The sequence below is a fragment of the Engystomops pustulosus genome, chromosome 7, assembly GCF_040894005.1.
Source record: "Engystomops pustulosus chromosome 7, aEngPut4.maternal, whole genome shotgun sequence".
Taxonomy (NCBI): domain Eukaryota; kingdom Metazoa; phylum Chordata; class Amphibia; order Anura; family Leptodactylidae; genus Engystomops; species Engystomops pustulosus.
The window spans coordinates 94837069-94859550 of NC_092417.1; the positions used below are offsets into that span (position 1 = coordinate 94837069).

Consider the following 22482-nt stretch of genomic DNA (forward strand, 5'->3'; position numbering starts at 1 on the left):
CACCTCCATGTGCTACTGAATTTTACCTGGAAAGGGGGACTTATAGTGCCGTCATGAAAGTCCTCATATATTACTATGTAAAGAAAATTTAATACCGGTAAGTAACAAGCGACATTAATGGCACGTGTGCTATATGTGACTCCAAGGTGCTGCCATCAGGCACCCTAGAGGTACTTGTAGTAGCTCTGGACAAAGATTTGCCTGCAACTTTTACAACTTTAAAGTAAAAAAATAGACTGTTGAAACAACATAGGCAAAAGTTCAGATTATCTTTATTTTAGCATTTCACAAATAAATTACAAGTTTCTTTGCAACCACATCATGAATCAAAAAATGCTTATTTACACCTTAGGAACAGCAAGCAGTTCAGCAACTAGGGCCTGGAACCAGTGTCAAATCCACATGTGCTCGGAAAAAATATTGACCGTTTTGTTGTAAATCATATGAGGAAATAACAGTTGAAAAGAAAGTATAGAAAAAAAGCTTCTCCGAATTTACGGATTCTTTAATTTTGAGAAGGGAGGCAGCAATTTGGTGTTTTTTTATAGTGTAATAAATGTAGAGCCTACAATTTATTAGTAATGTAAAGGATGCTTTAAAGGTAAAACCAAGCCGAGAGTGATCTCCCAACATGTTGAAGACATAATCTTGCTTTGCTCCAATCCATGAGGTTGGCTCTCTAATGATGTATGCAATTATTGACAACCCAAATACCTTTGATGTTACCAATAGGTTTCTAAAGCTAGAAATATCAGAATAAAACAGGTTTTAATGCTGTGCTAAACTATTGGAGAAATCTCAGCTGAAGGTACGCAAGTTATATTGAAATGGTTATGGTTTGAGTTTCAGGACTGCACCAATGTATGTCTATTGTACAGAAGGTTTTTTTAACCAGATTTTTAATTCAACAAAATTGAACTGATCAGTAGAATACTTTCTTAACCAAATCACTGAAATATGTATCTAAGACCAACAGATGTTCCAAAATGCCATATATAGAATGAGATGCTTCAACGTCTAAAAAGATTGAGAGTTTTTGCACACATGGAAAAATGCTAATTGCACTATTTTTAGGTTAATGTAGGATGTATGATCTTCTTCCACTCTTACGTTGGGAGAGAGATGTCTAAAATATCTGTTCCATGATTATGGTATAAGAACTTTACATTAGAATCAGGATACTACAAAAGGTTGTTCATGAAGTTTGTATAAACAATATAGGTAGGTACATTTAAATACAGTGAAGCATTTAAGAAAATAGTATCTAGTTTAGCTCTAGAGGGTCCTTAGGAGAGAGTCACCAGATTATGCATGAATGAATTTAGTTTCAACACCAGAGTTTTAAAATATCAATCATTCTCTACAAAATCCTTGCATCTGCCCAAAAACATACGTGAGACCCCCTGTCAGCCTATATGTCACGGACAATTCAGCTTATTTCAAAGTGCAAGAATCCAGGGTTTAGAGATCGGAGATTAGACATTGGCTAACTTTAATTTCGCACATGCATGATTGTTCTTGTGATTAGAATATATAGATGTAGATCTTTTAAGCAGGTGGCAGCAAATGATGGCATTGGGCAGCATAAGCGCATGCCAGTTTGAAGAATATCCCACCAAAGAAGATTCAACAAAATATTATAGTTGGGAGATGTGCTAAAGCTACATGATTTAACAGTAATGGAATTTTTTAATATACGTTTTTAGGAAATAAGGAGTTTTAGTTTGCCTTTTCAATTCTTAAAGGAAATCTACCATCAGTATTACTCAGAGCGCCTTGTCCTTTAATTTATTCACTCCCTCTCTTCTGATATGAGTTCTGTCTCCTCCCGTCTGTCCACAATGCAAAAAGCATATGACACGTGGAACCAACGCAATGGGCAGTGACTCAATTATAAGACGAGGCACTCTGAGTTGACATAGCCAGAGTGCCCTAGACTTATTAGAATCATTTAACTCTTTATTGCTGCAATTGGGGCTTTTAGGGTTAGAATAAAAGAGGTCCTGAGGAACATTGTTCAGTAGGACTTTCAGATAAAAACTTTTGATAAATTTTAGGTGAGCAGAAGTATGTGTAAGCAGGTCAAAGCCTGGAACCTCAACATGAACTTAAAATTATCAAATATCCTGAACCTGTAGTATAGACCATTGGACCATTACCTGGAGCAAACATTTTGGTTTCAATACTATGCCTCACATACACTTCTACAAAAGATGGCCTTAAAACCTAATCATGTCTTTTTTACAACCTTTATGGAACTGATCATAATCAAGCTAATCAACAAAACTACAACTTTTTGGGGGTCATTTATCATTTTTTCCTTTATTTAGCATCTTTTACAGTTGCCTAGCAAAGATTAACTCTGTTCAATATTGCATCTGATTTATTTTTAAAATCCAGATTTGGACATCTAAAAAAGTTTCAATTGTGGTGCAAACAAACTCCAATCCTGAGCTGGAGTAGGAAAAAGTTTTGAAGGAGGTTTGCAGAAGTAATTGCAACTTTAAAAAAAAAAAAGGCCCAAAAAGTTGACACACATGCCTGATATATCACCCTTTAAGATACATGAAAAAAGTCCAAAACTCAGAAAAAAAAAAAAAAACAAATGTCCTGACTAAAGATAAATGACCCCCGCTATCTATTTATATTGTAACAACTAGGAATTATTACAAATGTATCCTTCTTCCATATACATCTTTAACATCCACAAATACCAATTCTCTTGATACTTGGATACAAAGTAGAGTATATGTTGTCAGGAAACAGGAAAGATCTAATAGAAATACAGAATTAGGGGATGTATGTAAAGTATGAATATTTAAAGGGGTTGTACACTTTCAGCAAATAATTGATATTGTTTATCAATATCAATATCTGTATGAATTCCTCACAGTTCTATAGATCTCTGCTTGCTGTCAGGCTTCATTGGTTTCTTCCTGTGGATGGAAATGTGTTCCTTTGGTCATCTGATGTCACACAGGTGAACAGATTAGTTTATCACAGTGAGTAATCAGAGCTGTGCGCCCGTGTGACATCACACAGACCAGGAACAGATTTCCATCCACATGAAATAACCATATACAATCACAGCAAGCAGATATCTAGAAAACTGTGAGGAATTGGTATAGAAAGTATATTAGAAAATTGTATAACTTTTCACTACATAAACAATATCAATTGATTCAGCTTTGGTTATCACGTACTTAGTAGACATAAACACCCTTAATGGTCCTAGAGTAGAGCCCATTATAGACAATTCACGAGCAAGACCTTTCTTTCATCCAATATGGAATGATCAGGCAGCATGGCAACAGCTTGCAACACTTGAGTCCCCAATTGAAATCCAGCCAAGGGAACATCTCCATGTGTTCTTTCCATGTTTGTGTGAGTTTTCTTCTTCCTCACCTAATGATTGGGAATTTACCATACATTGTGAACACTGCTGAGGACAATAGGAAATGGCAATGTCTATAAGTGCAGTGGAACATGTACACGCTATAGAAGCAAAACAAATACATGAGATTATCAATTGCCATTTTACATTCTATAGAATAAAGATATCACAACCCAAGTTTTCCAATTCATATGAATAGATATTTCTTTCACTAAAAGGTTAACCAGTCATTAGAATTTTTTTTTTTATCAAACACTTTATTTTAAGCTTTAGCAAGCAACTTAGAATATTGTTTCCATGGGCACTATGCCAGGCAGTGACCTTTCCTATCTGTGTGTCTTAACGCCATATTAAGCATGCCAGATGCTCTCAGCTTTCTCAAGACCTTAAAGGTAAGAAATAGAGATGAGCGAGCACTAAAATGCTCGGGTGCTCGTTACTCGAGCCGAACATTTCCAGATGCTCGAGTGCTCGTTTCGAGTAACGAGCCCCATTGAAGTCAATGGGAGACCCGAGCATTTTTCAAAGGGACCATGGTTCAGGAATAAAATGTGTTATTTAATTGAAAAATAATGTCTTCTGATAATTTGCAAACATCTGCGATCTATTCTTCACTGTTCCGCGCGTATATTATCTCCCGACAAGTTAGCAGATGTGAAGAACAGTGAAGAATAGAATAAAAACAGTGAACACAGTGAACACAGTGAACACAGGATCATTTAAGATAAAAACACAGTGCAGAACACAGTGCAGAATAGATTACAGATGTTCGGCACATCTGCTTACTTGTCGGGAGATACGCGCGGAACGGCGCGAACAAAATAGCATGTGAAGAACAATATATATGTGTGTGAAGAACACATTGCAGATGTTTAAATACATCTGCAATGTGTTCTTCACACATATATATTGTTCTTCACATGCTATTTTGTTCGCGCCGTTCCGCGCGTATCTCCCGACAAGTAAGCAGATGTGCCGAACATCTGTAATCTATTCTGCACTGTGTTCTGCACTGTGTTTTTATCTTAAATGATCCTGTGTTCACTGTTTTTATTCTATTCTTCATTGTTCTTCACTGTGTTTTTTTTAATTAAATGCTCGATCTCGAGCAGGGGAAATACTCGTCCGAGCAACGAGCTGTCTCGAGTACCCTAATGCTCGACCGAGCATCAAGCTCGGACGAGCATGTTCGCTTATCTCTAGTAAGAAACCTTTATTATATGCATTTTTTCTTTTTTTTTTTTAGTTTTACCGTGCTCAATGCCATATGTTTCCTCACATCTAGCCTTGTTCGTTCTAGTGACCTAATATTAGTTACAGTTATTGCGTGGAATAAATCTTGTTTACACTTTTCTAATTTTCTAAATATATATATTTCAGAACGTTTTAACATATGTTACTGCCCAGGCAAGCGGATTATCTTTAATTTTATATTTATAAAAGAGAAGGTTAGCAGAGTTATTATATTAGAGAAATCTTATATGGGAATCTCCCGCTATGGCCATAATATAGAACTGTAGCATTTTGTTGTATTAAATTAAAACAAAGTTTTGGGACATTTCATGTGGGAGAGGAAGGGTCGCTTTCCTTTTGTCCACAGAATCTTCAATTTATCAAAAGAAACATATACATATTTTAATTTCTAAACATTTAGAATTTTCAAAGCAAAATTGGTGTTTTGAATTAATTATTAATGAATTATTCCTAAATATTTTTTTTTAACCTTTAAGGTCAATATAGAAGTTTAGTATGAATACATATTGCATCCTCTAGGTATTTAGTATCAAACCCATCTAAAAGGAAACAGAGTCATGTATTGAATAGCAAACATTCAGAGGCCACAGTTAACTTTTTATGCCATTCACAATATCAGATTTGTCCATTGTGGGTATTTTTACATATAAAAACAAAAAAGATGCTATGTATAATGTGGAAAAAATCATTTACTCTCACATAACCATAAAGAAAAATTCTAGACATTGTTATGAATGTTATTTTGGACTATAGTATAAAAACAATTTATTATAATAGTTACTACGGAAATTTATAGAAAATGTCAGAATTATTTTTTTGTCCATTTATCCATGGTAACCAAAAGCTAGATCACAAATTCCCTTTGTTCGAACATATAATGCCACTGATTTTATTTGCTTGAACGATCCCATAATTACCCTTGATAACATCAAGTAGCATATTTGTACTGTAAACCATTATAAAACCAATTGAATAACAACTTGAATTGATCACAATACATGAAGAATTTGTGCATTTGGGTAAACCCCTAGCTACTGGTAATTTTATAGGCATCCCATTCTCAATCAGACATGCTCACAAAATTAAATAAAGAAATCATAGACTCGTACTTCCTAAAGACTGATAAAAAATATAGATTTTACTTGTGTGTATATTCATATCCCTATGCTTTCAGGGCTCATATCCCTATGCTTTCAGGGCTGATGTGCTTTAATATTTACCATTAAACACAAATTAGGAAGAACATTAAAAAGTCTGCAAGTTACTTTCTGTCAGGAAATAAAATTGCACAATTTGCATAGCTGAAAATGTCTAACCAGGTGGATTGAGATGTAAATGAAACCTTATCCAATGGCAAACCTCACCATAGTTGGTAATAGATTTTATGCTGAACTTAAACAGATATTCAGTTGAGGGCCACCTTGTAAAATATAAATAAGTATGTATGATGCCAAAAAGACAAAAAAAGCACATTGGATGTATGTAGGCACTATATTTTCATTCTGCGCCTGCTTTTGTTTGGCTTTTCTGTTGGTCACATACCATATATCTTAGCAATATATGTGGCGTTTGAGGAGCTAAAGTCTTTAGTAAATCTGTGACTTTTATTTAGTAAAGCTCTAAACTTTTTTCTACGTCTGGTAGGGAGCAACAATGGATTTGTGGTAAAATATGCAACCTTTTTACAACTTTTACATCTGGAATCGTGTAATAACTCCTCAGGGAACACTTCAGACCATGACCATGACAGGAGTTTGTTGAAGGGAGTTTGTGTTAGTTGCAATTAAAGGCCAAAAGAAGTAAAACCCAAGCCAATAAATAGATACATTTTCCACAGTATTTAAAATCTTGAAGAGGTGCCACAAAATAACACTATGGATAACACGTGCTCCATTGGCTCAACCAATTTTTTAAATTAATGAAACATCTGCCAAGAAAGACATGCTAAACAATGACCTGTGTAAAGCCCAGAAATAGTTCACATTGCCACATTGACAGAGGCACTTGTGGGCTCAATGCCAACTATATCTTCCAACCTTACTGGTTTATATTGATAGGTATGATAAGTGTAAAAAGTCATAGGAAATGTAAATTGATTTACATGGTTATAACAGCAATTGACTCAACTTGATTTGATTTCATTTGTTGAAATGTGTACAAAAAGCTAATTCTTATGTTCTGGCATGTAAAAATGAAGGTTAAATCCATTACATGTCGCTAAAACATAACAGTAATGGACAGGACATTTGAAACCTAAAGTTTGTAAGTGGAGTTACCTTAAATATCCAATATGTCATATTCACAGGTCACATGTTTCTTAAGTTATTTAGCCAATTTCTTTTACATTAATATCTTTATATGATCACAAAATATTAATTATATATACATTTTGTTAAAGAAAGAACACAACTAGTAATTACAGTGTTAAACAGCTCATTGTATCTCAGCTTTGTGGACCTTTGTGAATATAGAATATGCGTAAATGAGGGATATTAAGGGGTATAAGCCGTCTTACCTAGGGGAACAGCTATGTGAGGCATGTGGGGGTTAATCAAAAAGACTTTGTATTGACAGGGAACTCTATTTTTATGCAGGTGGGTGAATGACTTTTAAATGGAGTGAGACTTTGCTTGCAAATACTCAGTTCAATTGGATTAACCTGAAAAGAACAAAAGGAACTTAAAAGAATGTTCAAGACCAGGTTCCAGTTTCCAGCCCATCTTGTCCCCAATGAATTGTCCCAAAAGCAAACCAGAAAATGTACATTTTTATAAACACTGAAGCTTTTCTGCCATGGTTTGCTGGACAGATCGAGTGAAGGAGGTTGATTGTTTCAACTTAAGTAAAAATGTAAAGTAAATCCAGGTGAAAGGCTTGCTTTAAATGTTTCATTATAAAATATTCCATCTGTTGTATTCTATATATATATTATCATCTATATTACACTTTGTAGATAAACTGATCTTCTCATACTCTACTTTTTCAAAGACACAATTGCATATTCTTAAAAAAAACACCTTCTATGTCACTAGAGTGCACAGACAACTTAGAAGTACTGTAAAAATGTTGTAGACCCTAAAGCACCAAAAAGCCAGGCCACCTTTTTTTGCAGGTTTAAATAGTAACCTTGCAGTGAAATTCATGGTTATGATGACATGAAATGCGTTGATGCAAACTTTTCAATAACGTTGGGCATTTACCTTCACACATAGTAACTGGTTTTCTGAGTCATTGATACAATCGTCCTCTGCAAAGGAAGGGGTTAATATCCTCTAATTACTTCTGACAGGCCTACAATGTGTTTAAGTGGCATCTTATTACATTTTATTTGCAATGTAGATGTATCCTTAATGTGTTATTTCGCCATCCCAGCTTTGCATTGCTGCCTTCTTGTCAAATACTGATTGGTAATCTTATTAACATGAACCCATTAAGGAATCCTTCGCTGTATTTCTCTAAAAGTGTTTTGGTTCAATGCACACAACATGTTGCTTCGAAACGTATCGCTGGCAGCAACGAGCCGTGTCTGGGTTAAGGGGCGGTGGTCTCGGATCTGTATTAAAATTAAGCACACGTACACACAAATCTGACAGACAAACTGTTTTAGGTTTAGGTAATCAGTACAACAAAGTAAAAACAAACTGTGTGTATATGTGTGTATGATCAGTGTGTTCAGCCTTCAGCAGGAGTAGTCCAAACAATGTTCTCATTGTCTCGCCGACAAAAAAAATCTTGTAAGCACTGGTATCACCGGCAGGGATCCATTAATACAAAGAATGCAGAATCGGAGGCTGTCAAGGACCAGTGTACCATTTTATAGACTAATTGAGGTTGCAAATTAAACAGAGTCTGGGGCAGTTGAGGCCTGATCTTGAAGGAAGTGTATGCCGCAATCTTCAGAACATTTTTTACTTTCCCTTCTTCCTGTTTCCATGGCGATGTGATAGCCAGCGTGTAAAGTTCCCGGTACTCACAGACCTATGTGAAACCAGAACAAAATTATGTGTTATTAAAGATGAAAAAAACTTTAAATACATGTGAATATTTCATAGGTAACACTGTCAGTAGAGTAATTCATCAGCTCCAGGTAAGGCTGTATTCAGTCTAAGACACAGTGAGGTGTATGAGGTTATAATCTTGACATAAGAGGATTATCTTTTCAGTTAAGTGAAAGTTATCAACCCCTTTTAGAAAATGATCCTACATTCAAAACCAGTAATTTGACTATACGTGACACTTGAATAGTTGTACAATGCATTCCTCAAAACTCCAATCTAAGGTAAGACCTGTTTGTCAGGACAGAGAGCAATGCACTGTTGCCAACCACCCTTCCTTGTATGGAATTGGAAATGCTGTGTGTGTATATATATTTTGCTGTTATATATATATATATATATATATATATATGCAGAAAGTTCCCCACTTAAGGACAATTGACTTATAGGTGACCCCTAGTTACAGACGGACCTCTCTGCCCACTGTGAGCTGTGGTGACCCGGGGACTGCCTGTAAACATATAAACATATACACTGTAGATATATACAGTTAGGCCGATTTCACACAACCATAGGGGGGCGCATCTATGGGGCTGTACATACGAACCCATAGACCGGCAATGGCCGCATGGAGCGATAGGGTGCCACATACATGCAGCACTGTACTGCTCCATACAAAAGGAAAAGATAGGACACCTCCTATCTTTCCCCATGTTACTGGCTGTATGCCATGCATTTCTATGGGCCTTATAAGAAGAAGAAAGTCAAACTTTGTTGTATGCTGTGGCTTTACCTTTTCGGAACATAATAACATTAGGTAATTATAAGTTTTTAAAATAAGGTAAATACAACCTCATCTGACCAGGACACATTTTATTCCACTGTATCAATATACATATTTCTTGAAATAACTTGAGGAATGAATGCTCTGTTCCTATTAATTTAATCCAAAATAATTAAATACAAATTATGAAAAAAAACCTACAGTATAAAATACCAATAAAAACAAACAATAACCTATACAAGTGAAAAGTATTCATACAACTTCAAAAAACTAATAATAAGTCTACGTTACCACACTTTGATATTAGTTATGATCGCGGTAATGGTCAGTAAGTCAGTCTATCAAATCCACGTGCCCACACTGTGTCCCCTCACCAAAGCAATTCAAGTCAAATACTCCAAAGGTGACTTAAAGTACCAACTTAGTACCCACAAAGAACCGTTTGGTTATACATGTTATAAATGTCATTGACTTATCAGAAAATGTAACGGAGAGATAGTCTGAAGCGAGAACACCGTAGTATAGCTTCAATATAGTATAGATCTGAACCTAATGATTTGCCTCTTAATGACTTGTAACTAGAGATGAGCGAACATGCTCGTCCGAGCTTGATGCTCGGTCGAGCATTAGGGTACTCGAAACTGCTCGTTGCTCGGACGAATACTTCGCCCGCTCGAGAAAATGGCAGCTCCCGCCGTTTTGCTTTTTGGCGGCCAGAAACAGAGCCAATCACAAGCCAGGAGACTCTGCACTCCACCCAGCATGACGTGGTACCCTTACACGTCGATAGCAGTGGTTGGCTGGCCAGATCAGGTGACCCTGGGATAGACTAGCCGCTGGCCGCGCTGCTCGGATCATTCTGTCTCTGGATGCCGCTAGGGAGAGAGCTGCTGCTGGTCAGGGAAAGCGTTAGGGTGTTCTATTAGCTTACTGTTAGGCAGGAGTGATTCTCAAAGAACCCAACAGCCCTTCTTAGGGCTACAATAACGTTCTACTTTTTTTATTTTAATTTGCATCTTTTACCATTTTGTGAGGAATTAGCAGGGGGACTTGCTACCGTTGTGTTTAGCTCTTAGTGGCACACATATCCATAGCAAAGACCGAAGTGGGAAAATTCAGTAGGGGTTGGATTTCTATTAGGCAATAACTCAGTGTCATCTCATCTGGCATAGTAGTGTGCTTCCTTTGATACTTGGCTAGAAAATAGCCATAGGAGAATACAAACAGCTTCTTGAAGCCTACAGTAGCGTTCTATATATTTGATTTCTGGTTGATCTGCTGGTGGCTTTAGTTTCTGCAGTGCATGTACTTGCCAATTCTGAGCAATTTGTAGTGAGACTTGCGACCGCTGTGTTCTGCGCTTAGTGGCGCACATATCCATAGCAAAGGCTGAAGTGGGAAAATTCAGTAGGGGTTGGATTTCTATTAGGCACTAACTCAGTGTCATCTCATCTGGCATAGTAGTGTGCTTCCTTTGATACTTGGCTAGAAAATAGCCATAGGAGAATACAAACAGCTTCTTGAAGCCTACAGTAGCGTTCTATATATTTGATTTCTGGTTGATCTGCTGGTGGCTTTAGTTTCTGCAGTGCATGTACTTGCCAATTCTGAGCAATTTGTAGTGAGACTTGCGACCGCTGTGTTCTGCGCTTAGTGGCGCACATATCCATAGCAAAGGCTGAAGTGGGAAAATTCAGTAGGGGTTGGATTTCTATTAGGCACTAACTCAGTGTCATCTCATCTGGCATAGTAGTGTGCTTCCTTTGATACTTGGCTAGAAAATAGCCATAGGAGAATACAAACAGCTTCTTGAAGCCTACAGTAGCGTTCTATATATTTGATTTCTGGTTGATCTGCTGGTGGCTTTAGTTTCTGCAGTGCATGTACTTGCCAATTCTGAGCAATTTGTAGTGAGACTTGCGACCGCTGTGTTCTGCGCTTAGTGGCGCACATATCCATAGCAAAGGCTGAAGTGGGAAAATTCAGTAGGGGTTGGATTTCTATTAGGCACTAACTCAGTGTCATCTCATCTGGCATAGTAGTGTGCTTCCTTTGATACTTGGCTAGAAAATAGCCATAGGAGAATACAAACAGCTTCTTGAAGCCTACAGTAGCGTTCTATATATTTGATTTCTGGTTGATCTGCTGGTGGCTTTAGTTTCTGCAGTGCATGTACTTGCCAATTCTGAGCAATTTGTAGTGAGACTTGCGACCGCTGTGTTCTGCGCTTAGTGGCGCACATATCCATAGAAAAGGCTGAAGTGGGAAAATTCAGTAGGGGTTGGATTTCTATTAGGCACTAACTCAGTGTCATCTCATCTGGCATAGTAGTGTGCTTCCTTTGATACTTGGCTAGAAAATAGCCATAGGAGAATACAAACAGCTTCTTGAAGCCTACAGTAGCGTTCTATATATTTGATTTCTGGTTGATCTGCTGGTGGCTTTAGTTTCTGCAGTGCATGTACTTGCCAATTCTGAGCAATTTGTAGTGAGACTTGCGACCGCTGTGTTCTGCGCTTAGTGGCGCACATATCCATAGAAAAGGCTGAAGTGGGAAAATTCAGTAGGGGTTGGATTTCTATTAGGCACTAACTCAGTGTCATCTCATCTGGCATAGTAGTGTGCTTCCTTTGATACTTGGCTAGAAAATAGCCATAGGAGAATACAAATAGCTTCTTGAAGCCTACAGTAGCGTTCTATATATTTGATTTCTGGTTGATCTGCTGGTGGCTGTAGTTTCTGCAGTGCATGTACTTGCCAATTCTGAGCAATTTGTAGTGAGACTTGCGACCGCTGTGTTCTGCGCTTAGTGGCGCACATATCCATAGCAAAGGCTGAAGTGGGAAAATTCAGTAGGGGTTGGATTTCTATTAGGCACTAACTCAGTGTCATCTCATCTGGCATAGTAGTGTGCTTCCTTTGATACTTGGCTAGAAAATAGCCATAGGAGAATACAAATAGCTTCTTGAAGCCTACAGTAGCGTTCTATATATTTGATTTCTGGTTGATCTGCTGGTGGCTGTAGTTTCTGCAGTGCATGTACTTGCCAATTCTGAGCAATTTGTAGTGAGACTTGCGACCGCTGTGTTCTGCGCTTAGTGGCGCACATATCCATAGCAAAGGCTGAAGTGGGAAAATTCAGTAGGGGTTGGATTTCTATTAGGCACTAACTCAGTGTCATCTCATCTGGCATAGTAGTGTGCTTCCTTTGATACTTGGCTAGAAAATAGCCATAGCAATAGGATAGGATTGTTTGGTTCTAAAAACTCAAAAAAAAACAAAAAACACAAAAAAAAACAAAAAACACAAAAAAACACAAAAAAAAACAAAAAAAAGTAAAAAAAAAAAAAAAGTTATAACTCTCATTTTAAAAATGTTTAACCCCAGGGCTAGGGGTAGAGGACGAGGGCGGGGACGTGGGCGTCCAACTACTGCAGGGGTCAGAGGCCGTGGTCCTGGGCGGGGTGAGACACCACCTGCTGATGAGGGAGCAGGGGAACGCCGCAGAGCTACACTCCCTAGGTTCATGTCTGAAGTTACTGGGACTCGTGGTAGAGCACTGTTGAGGCCAGAACAGTGCGAACAGGTGATGTCGTGGATTGCTGACAATGCTTCGAGCAATTTGTCCACCACCAGTCAGTCTTCCACGCAGTCCACCCATGTCACCGAAATCCCCACTCCTCCAGCTCCTGCACCTCAGCCTCCTCCCCCCCAGTCTGCCCCCTCCCAGGAAAATTTGCCATTTGAACCGGCATACTCTGAGGAACTGTTTTCTGGACCCTTCCCACAGTCACAAACCACTTGTCCGGTTGCTGCTGAGCAATTTTCCGATGCCCAGGTTTTCCACCAGTCACAGTCTGTGGGTGATGATGACCTTCTTGACGTAGTGGAAGTGTGTAAAGAGGTGTCCGACGATGAGGAGACACGGTTGTCAGACAGTGGGGAAGTTGTTGTCAGGGCAGGAAGTCCGAGGGGGGAGCAGACTGAGGGATCGGAGGATGATGAGGTGACAGACCCAAGCTGGGTTGAGAGGCCGGGTGAACACAGTGCTTCTGAGACGGAGGAGAGTCCTCGACCTGAACAGGTTGGAAGAGGCAGTGGTGGGGCCAGACGGAGAGGCAGGGCCAGAGCTGGTGCATCAGCGCCACTGTCAACTAGTGAAGCTCCCGTGGTGAGGGCTCTTGCGGCGAGGGCTAGATCTTCAGAAGTGTGGAGGTTCTTTAAGGAAACACCGGATGACCGACGGACTGTGGTGTGCAACATTTGCCAAACCAGGCTCAGCAGGGGTTCCACCACTACTAGCTTAACTACCACCAGTATGCGCAGGCATATGAATGCTAAGCACCCCACTCAGTGGCAACAAGCCCGTTCACCTCCGGCCGTGCACACCACTGCTCCTTCCCCTGTGTCAGCTGCTAGTCAGCCCCCTGCCCAGGACCCTGCCACAAAAACCCCATCGTCGCCTCCACGATCCTCCACAGCATCCACCAGCGTTCAGCTCTCCATACCCCAGACGCTGGAGCGGAAACGCAAATATAGTGCAACCCACCCGCACGCCCAAGCCCTTAATGTGCACATCTCCAGATTGCTTAGCCTGGAGATGCTGCCCTATAGGCTAGTAGAGACCGAGGCCTTTCGCAACCTCATGGCGGCGGCCGCCCCTCGGTATTCGGTCCCCAGCCGCCACTACTTTTCCCGATGTGCCGTCCCAGCCCTGCACCAGCACGTGTCAGACAACATCATCCGTGCCCTGACCAACGCCGTTTCTGACAAGGTCCACCTGACCACGGACACGTGGACGAGTGCTGCCGGGCAGGGCCACTATATATCGCTGACGGCACATTGGGTTAACTTGGTGGAGGCTGGGACCGAGTCTGACCCTGGGGCTGCTCATATACTGCCGACGCCGAGGATTGCGGGGCCTACCTCGGTCCAGGTGTTTCAGGCCTACTATGCCTCCTCCTCCTCCCACCCCTCCTCCACCTCCTCCTCCGAACTACCATCCGTGGGCACGGCGCCATCAGTCGGTAGCTCTAGGCACAGCAGCAGTGCCGTCGCTAAGCGACAGCAGGCGGTGCTCAAACTGCTGAGCCTAGGCGACAAAAGGCACACCGCCCAAGAGCTATTACAGGGCATCACGGCGCAGACTGATCTGTGGCTGGCACCGCTGAACCTCAAGCCGGGAATGGTTGTGTGTGACAACGGCCGTAACCTGGTGGCGGCTCTGCAACTCGGCAGACTGACACATGTGCCATGCCTGGCCCATGTGTTAAATCTGATAGTGCAGCGTTTCCTCAAGACATACCCCAATCTGTCTGATTTGCTCACGAAGGTGCGCCGCATCTGTGCGCATTTCAGGAAGTCCAGCCCAGATGCTGCCACTCTCAGGGCAGCGCAGCGCCGCCTCCAACTGCCCGCTCACCGACTGTTGTGCGACGTGCCCACGAGGTGGAATTCAACACTGACCATGTTATCCAGAGTTTACCAGCAGCGCAGAGCGATTGTAGACTGCCAGATGTCAACTTCCACCAGAACTGGTAGTCAGGTCAGTCAGCTTCCTCAAGTCTACAATGAGGAGTGGACGTGGATGTCTGATATCTGTCAGGTGCTGAGTAACTTTGAGGAGTCAACACAGATGGTCAGTGGCGATGCCGCCATCATCAGCCTCACCATCCCGCTGCTTGGCCTGTTGAAAAACTCTCTGGTCAGCATGAAGTCGGAAGCTTTGCGCTCGTCACAAGAGACGGGGGAAGAATATTCCCTTGTTGATAGCCAAAGCACCCTGAGGTCTGTTTCTCAGCGCATATCGGAGGAGGTGGAGGTGGAGGAGGATGAGGAGGAAGAGGAGGAGAATGTTGGCGAGACACAAGAGGGGACCATTGTTGAGTCCTTCACTGTTCAGCGTGTATGGGCAGAAGAAGAGGAGTTGGAGGAGTTGGAGGAGGAGGAAATGGACAGTCAGGCCAGTGAGGGGAGTGAATTCTTACGCGTTGGTACTCTGGCGCATATGGCAGATTTCATGCTAGGCTGCCTATCCCGTGACCCTCGCGTTCAAAGAATTTATTCCAGCACCGATTACTGGGTGTTCACTCTCCTGGACCCACGGTACAAGCAAAATCTTGCCACTCTCATCCCTGCAGAGGAAAGGAGTGTGAGAATGCATGAATACCAGCAGGCCCTGGTGCACAAGCTGAAACAGTATTTCCCTTCTGACAGCGCTAGCGGCAGAGTGCGTAGTTCTGCGGGACAAGTAGCGAGGGAGAGTAGGCGAGCAGGCAGCTTGTCCAGCACTGGCAAGGGTACGCTTTACAAGGCTTTTGCCAGCTTTATGTCACCCCAGCAAGACACTGTCACCTGTCCCCAGTCTCGGCAGAGTAGGGCTGATCTTTACAGAAAGATGGTGAGGGAGTACGTAGCTGACCATACCATCGTCCTAAATGATCACACAGCTCCCTACAACTACTGGGTTTCAAAGCTGGACATGTGGCACGAACTGGCGCTGTACGCCTTGGAGGTTCTTGCCTGCCCTGCCGCTAGCGTCTTGTCCGAGCGGGTTTTCAGTGCAGCTGGTGGCATCATCACCGATAAGCGTACACGCCTGTCGACTGACAGCGCTGACAGGCTGACGCTTATTAAAATGAATAAAGGCTGGATTTCTCAGAATTTCCAATCTCCACCAGGTGAAGGAAGCTCAACCTGAATAATTGATCCACTCCTCCTCCTCCTCCTCATTTTCCTCCTTCTCCTCCTCTTTGTACAGTAAAGCAGAGGAAAATGGCTATTTTTTGACAGGGCCCACTGGCTCTTGCTATACTTCATGCATTTAATTTTTCTGGAGGGCCACCTACCCGGTCCTCTGTTTGAAACAATTTTTGTGAGTGCCACATACAGGCACTCAATCTATTCCATTTTTCTGGAGGGCCACCTACCCGGTCCTCTGGTTTGAACAATTTTTGGGACTGCCACATACAGGCACTCAATCTATTCCATTTTACTGGAGGGCCACCTACCTGCTCCTCTGGTTTGAAGAATTTTTGGGACTGCCACATACAGGCACTCAATCTATTCCATTTTACTGGAGGGCCACCTACCTGCTCCTCTGGTTTGAAGAATTTTTGGGACTGCCACATACAGGCACTCAATCTATTCCATTTTACTGGAGGGCCACCTACCTGCTCCTCTGGTTTGAAAAATGTTTGGGACTGCCACATACAGGCACTATCCAAATTAAATTGTCTCCATAGCAGCCTCCACACGTTGTCTCCATTGCTACCTCCAAAAGTCGTCCATATAGCTGCCTCCATACATCGTCCCTTTATCAAACGAGGTGTGTCAGGCAGAAATTTGGGTTGTTTTCATGGATTCCACATCAAAGTTGTTAACTTTGTCGCCACCCTGCTGTGTTATCCACAAAATATACTGGCAAACTTTTACCATTTAGGGATATTATTTCAGCGCTTCTTGCGCATCTGTTTACATTCCCCTCACCCGGCATATCCTAAACTTATAAGAACGCTACTACACTTGATCTTATACAAAAGGTTCTTAGAAGTGCTGTTTGGGGAGTAGCCTAGAGACAGGGGCTTGGATTGGCGAAAGCTCGCCTGGCAGCGGAACGCCAGCTCCATGCGCATCATGCGCTTCTTGCGCATCTGTTTACATTCCCCTAACCCGCCATATCCCAAACTTATAAGAACGCTACTACACTTAACTTGGTGCAGGCTGGGACCGAGTCTGACCCTGGGGCTGGTCATATACTGCCGACGCAGAGAATTGCGGGGCCTACCTCGGTCCAGGTCTCAAAGGCCTACTATACCTCCTCCCACCCCTCCTCCACCTCCTCCTCCTCCGAATTACCATCCGTGGGCATGGCGCCATCAGTCGGTAGCTCTAGGCACAGCAGCAGTGCCGTCGCTAAGCGACAGCAGGCGGTGCTGAAACTGCTGAGCCTAGGCGATAAAAGGCACACCGCCCAAGAGCTATTACAGGGCATTCCACATCAAAGTTGTTAACTTTGTCGCCACCCTGCTGTGTAATCCACAAAATATACTTGCAAACTTTTACCATTTAGGGATATTATTTCAGCGCTTCTTGCGCATCTGTTTACATTCCCCTCACCCGGCATATCCTAAACTTATAAGAACGCTACTACACTTGATCTTATACAAAAGTGCTGTTTGGGGAGTAGCCTAGAGACAGGGGCTTGGATTGGCGAAAGCTCGCCTGGCAGCGGAGCGCCAGCTCCATGCGCATCATGCGCTTCTTGCGTATCTGTTTACATTCCCCTCACCCGGCATATCCTAAACTTATAAGAACGCTACTACACTTGATCTTATACAAAAGTGCTGTTTGGGGAGTAGCCTAGAGACAGGGGCTTGGATTGGCGAAAGCTCGTCTGGCAGCGGAGCGCCAGCTCCATGCCAAGATCCAACTAACATAGTTTTAACTGCAGCACCTTTAATCTACTACTAGTTCACTGCCTCCATACATGGTCCCCTTATCAAACGAGCTGTGTCAGGCAGAATTTTGGGTTGTTTTCATGGCTTCCATGTTAACTTTGTCGCCACCCTGCTGTGTAATCCACAAAATATACTGGCAAACTTTTATCATGTACCGATATTATTTGAGCACTTCTTGCTCACCTCCTTTGGTTCCTCTCTGCCACCCATTGGTTTGAAGCCTGAGTCCATTTAGGGTATGTCGCCATGACACTCTCTAGCCTGCTGCCGCTGCCTCTGCATGCCGTCCCCTATAGTGTCAGGGTCAATTATTGCATGTTTTAGATACTATCTAGCTTCATTCTGTCACTCTGTCATGGCCATGCTGTTGCCCATAATTTTGGCATAATGGTGCGTTTAAGCAGCCTCAGAGGCATCCATGCATGCTGCCCCTGCTGTTTCCTGTCCATTTCCGTGGTGTTTCCATCCTTTTCTGAGGTTCCCAGGTGTTTGGCCAAGCTTCCCTGTGCAGAGCCTTGGTCCCCTTGAAAAATGCTCGAGTCTCCCATTGACTTCAATGGGGTTCGTTATTCGAGACGAGCACTCGAGCATCGGGAAAAGTTCGGCTCGAATAACGAGTACCCGAGCATTTTAGTGTTCGCTCATCTCTACTTGTAACATAATAGCACATCACAAGTCCGTTAAGGGAGTATGGAGAGGGCTCACAAGCTGATCTATAAATATACAAGCCGGGTGTTTGCTGCAAAATGCACCGATTGTGGGTGTTAACCATTTTGTGATAGGTGGCTTTGCCGGTGAAATTCAATCAAAAACTGGCTGCAGTCTAAAGCTGCACTATCACATTGGCTTGTCGCTCCTTGTGACGTCATTATGGAGCGACAATCAGTTATCGTGACTCCAGGATCTGTCATTGCTGCAGATCTGTAACATTGTGCCAGTACCATATTTTTACAGATCTATAGCAAATTCTAGAGACCATATATATATATCTTCCTGTTTTATAACATACTGCTGACAAATTGGACACTGTGCAGCAGACTGCACTGTCCAATTTGCGAGCAGTATGTTTTAATAATAATAATTAATAATAATTCCTTTATTTATATAGTGCTTATATAGAGATTTTTTGAATAATCTGTGAAAATGTCAGGGACTAGAGCTTGCAAGAGTTATTGGTAAGTCGGTGATAGACTGTGTTTGTTTGTGTTATTGGATTTTTCTTTAATGTGGTCATAAATGTATATAACTCAGTAGTGACTGACAATGCCAGGCTACTGTATTGTTATGTCAAATTGTTAATATAGTTAAACAACCCACAGATAATTGCTCTGAGCATAGACACTCCCTGCCTGTCTAATTGACTTTATGTCCTACTAGTCAATGGGGGTCATTTACTAAGGGCCCGATTCGCGTTTTCCCGACGTGTTACGCGAATATTTCCGATTTGCTCCGATTTCCCCCAGGATTTTGGCGCACGCGATCGGATTTTGGTGCTGGCATGCACGCGACGGAAATCGGGGGAGCGTGGCCGAACGAAAACCCGACGGATTCGGAAAAACGGCTGCATTTTTTTAAAAAAATGTCGCGGAGCTTGCACTTACCTTCACTCAGCCCGACTCGGTGTATTCCAGCGCGTTCCAGGGAACTTCAGCGCATCGGAGGAACTGCCTTAATAAATCCCGGCCGGACCCGAATCCAGCGCAGAGAACGCGCCGCTGGATCGCGAATGGACCGGGTAAGTAAATCTGCCCCAATGTGTCCAAGTTGTGTTTATGTAAGAAATATTAACTCTTTCACTCTGTGGGAGACTTCTTAAAAGTAGAAGAAATATTTGATGATTGTCTGCTCCTAAAATGGATTTTTTCCAATAAATGGGTTAATATAAAAAGCTTATACTCGGGTATATAAAAATCCCCTATGTTACTCACTTTTCTGACTCCCCCCCCCCCCCAAAGATCCTCTTCTTGATCTTTGTGCACTGCATCGACAAATCAATGCCACTTTTTTCCATTTTGAAATAAATGAAAAATATAATAAAAAGTAATCAAAATCCCCAAAATGCTAGAAATTATAATGTCAGCTGGAATATATCGTTAAAGTTACGTTTTTTCTCTCCAATTTCACTTCATTTAGAATTTTTTTCTCGCTTCCAAGTACATGGCATGGAATCCAATTTGGTATGCAGAAAACAAATCCTCTGTACAAGTAAAAATAAAAAAGTTATATACTTTTGAAGGAGAAAAGTGAAAAATTAAAACAACAAAAAAAAAAGCCGGGTTAGAATGGGGAGAAAATGAAATGGTGAAATCGGTGCCAGCACAATTGAATTTTATGACCTAACAATGAGCAGATGATATTTTTTATGTCCTGGTAGCATGGCATGAAAACAGGGTGTACTTTTATATTTCTTATAAAGATTTCTTATAAAAGATATTGTAAAATGAGACTGCACTTTTTGTAAGCTGCTAGGTGTTAAGAATCTGCAGTTATACAAACTAGAAATACATTCAGTCATTGTATAATTCAAAAAGATTGATGTGTTTTGGTGACTACTGTAACCCTGTGAAATGTATTTATTGGTAACATTTGTATGATGCCAATACTGAAACCCCAATATGCTACACTGTTCAGTCATGAAAAAAAGCTTCTATAATTGATGAGGAACCATTTCCAAACATATTGACCTTTTTAACATTGACCTTGTTAGATATACATGGAGGGCCAGCACAAGAAATGGGCAAACCCAGGAAAGTTCCAGGGCCAATCCATGGGGGTGAGGGGGATGTATCTAATGAATCCATAAGGGGTGAGGGGGGGGGTTCTTTATATAAAATAATCATGAGGGGGTTGTGTGGGATGATAAACTAGGAAATATTGTAGGGAACAGGAGACTGTTTTAGTTTCTAAATATTTAATGACACCACTTGAGTTCACTGCAAAGGGGCCCACTGAGGCTCTGCCGACCAAGGGCCTACTGAAACCTGTATACAGGATTTAATGCAAATATGCACACATTCCAACGTGGTGAGAAGAGACCAGGCTATAGATTTACAGATACAAAATCAATGATATCTGTTTTAACACTAAGACTTGTTGATATCATGACTCACGTGCACAGTCAGGGGTCTCTTCTTAAAGCACATTAAGTAAAAATAAAACTGTCATGAAATCTGTTAATTAAAACCTTAAAAACCACTGTGTCAGCTACTGTGCAGATATAATAGGATAAAACAGGTTATTGCTAGATAAATATGTGTAAATAAAGGGACTCTACATAGCTCATGCTGCACCATGGAGGAATACCACCTAAGTAAAAGCTGCCAGGGACCTACTTAAGTCAATAAAGACATGCACTTGGTGTTACTTTGTAGCTATGATGTTAGTTATTTATCTCTGTGTTCCTAGCATTTGAAGAAGTTATGGCAGACTGCTCAAGAGGCCCTTGATGAGAAGTACAGTGAGAGGAGTAAGGAAGAAATTGGAAAGTGTAATTCATTATGAAATGGTATTTCTAGAAATATTGCTGGTCCAGTAGGACTGATCACAGCACTGGGCTCTGTAACTCCGAGATCCCACTTTCTATGGAGCATTACAAGTTCCTCCCCTAGTAATTCCTTTTAGTAGGCTGCATAGTGTAACAACAACACCGCCTAGTGCTCTATGAGGGTGAATGTTAAGTACAATATGTTAATTATGTATTCTAATGATTCATTGTTCAACTGTCAACTCATATTAATACAGGCTGTCCTATTGACTAGTACCCTGGAACTTTCCAGAGGCTGATACCTAGAGTCTAGAAGTATAAGCTCAGCCCTGGGTTCTTGGCCCCTGGCTTTAGATTGTTCTGTGAACACACTTCCAAATTGTGATGCTTATGCGGCATAGCTGACATAGCTCCCAATAGATTTTCCCAGCCTTGTAGATGAGCTTCAGGGCTGATGTTCAGTTCCTACCACTGCAACAAGGGAATTTCATCTGCATGTCAGCTACCCAAACGAGTAACGAGAGTGGAAAGTTGCATAGCCGGTTTCTGCTGCTGACTGTTTGCAATTTCTTCAAATAAAGGAACTGTAAGTTATGTAAGTGTATGTTCTCCATTTCCTACTGTGAGTACCAGGTTAAAGCCACTAACATCCCTCAGCCAGGACCCACTGGGAGAGCCCCAGGGGAAACCTTGTTACCGTATGACATCCCTCTTCGGGTTTGACCCTGTTGGCCATGCATGGTGTGGAAGAGACCTACATCATGACCTTGCTGCAGTAAAATCCAAGGGTAGACTGCAACCAACCAGCCACTCATCTGGTTCACACCTGCCCCCATACACTGTCCCACAGTGGGAAATATAAGAAATAGAGAAAAGAACAAGAATATAGAATGGATAAGAGGAAGAACATTGGGTTGGGGGTGTCGCATGATTTGGTAGTACAGCTATAATCTGAAATGTACAAGCTTTGATGAAGTGGAATAGGGTGGGTTTGAGATTGAGGCACATTGGCATCCCTAATAATTGTGAAATGATCTCAGTGATAGTAAGGTAAAACAGAGATGAGCAAGGAATTCAATTAACACCAAAGTAAAACTGTGTATCATGTATTT

General features: G+C 41.7%; 1 protein-coding gene and 1 long non-coding RNA gene across 2 annotated transcripts in view; both read right to left on the reverse strand.

The window, feature by feature from the left end:
* Positions 1-250: 250 nt before the first annotated feature.
* On the reverse strand, positions 251-4130 carry LOC140070594 (uncharacterized). The gene is made up of 2 exons (XR_011848952.1): positions 2630-4130; positions 251-714 (listed from the first exon to the last, which is right to left on the reverse strand). It is a non-coding gene; the product is annotated as an uncharacterized lncRNA (long non-coding RNA).
* Positions 4131-8235: 4105 nt separating this feature from the next.
* The window catches only part of CDH13 (cadherin 13), a 548360-nt gene continuing 534113 nt past the window's right edge, over positions 8236-22482 (reverse strand). The window contains exon 14 of the mRNA XM_072117266.1: positions 8236-8626. Within this exon, the coding sequence (XP_071973367.1) occupies positions 8619-8626 (8 nt within the window). The 3' untranslated portion in view covers positions 8236-8618. The remainder of the gene's footprint in view (positions 8627-22482) is intronic.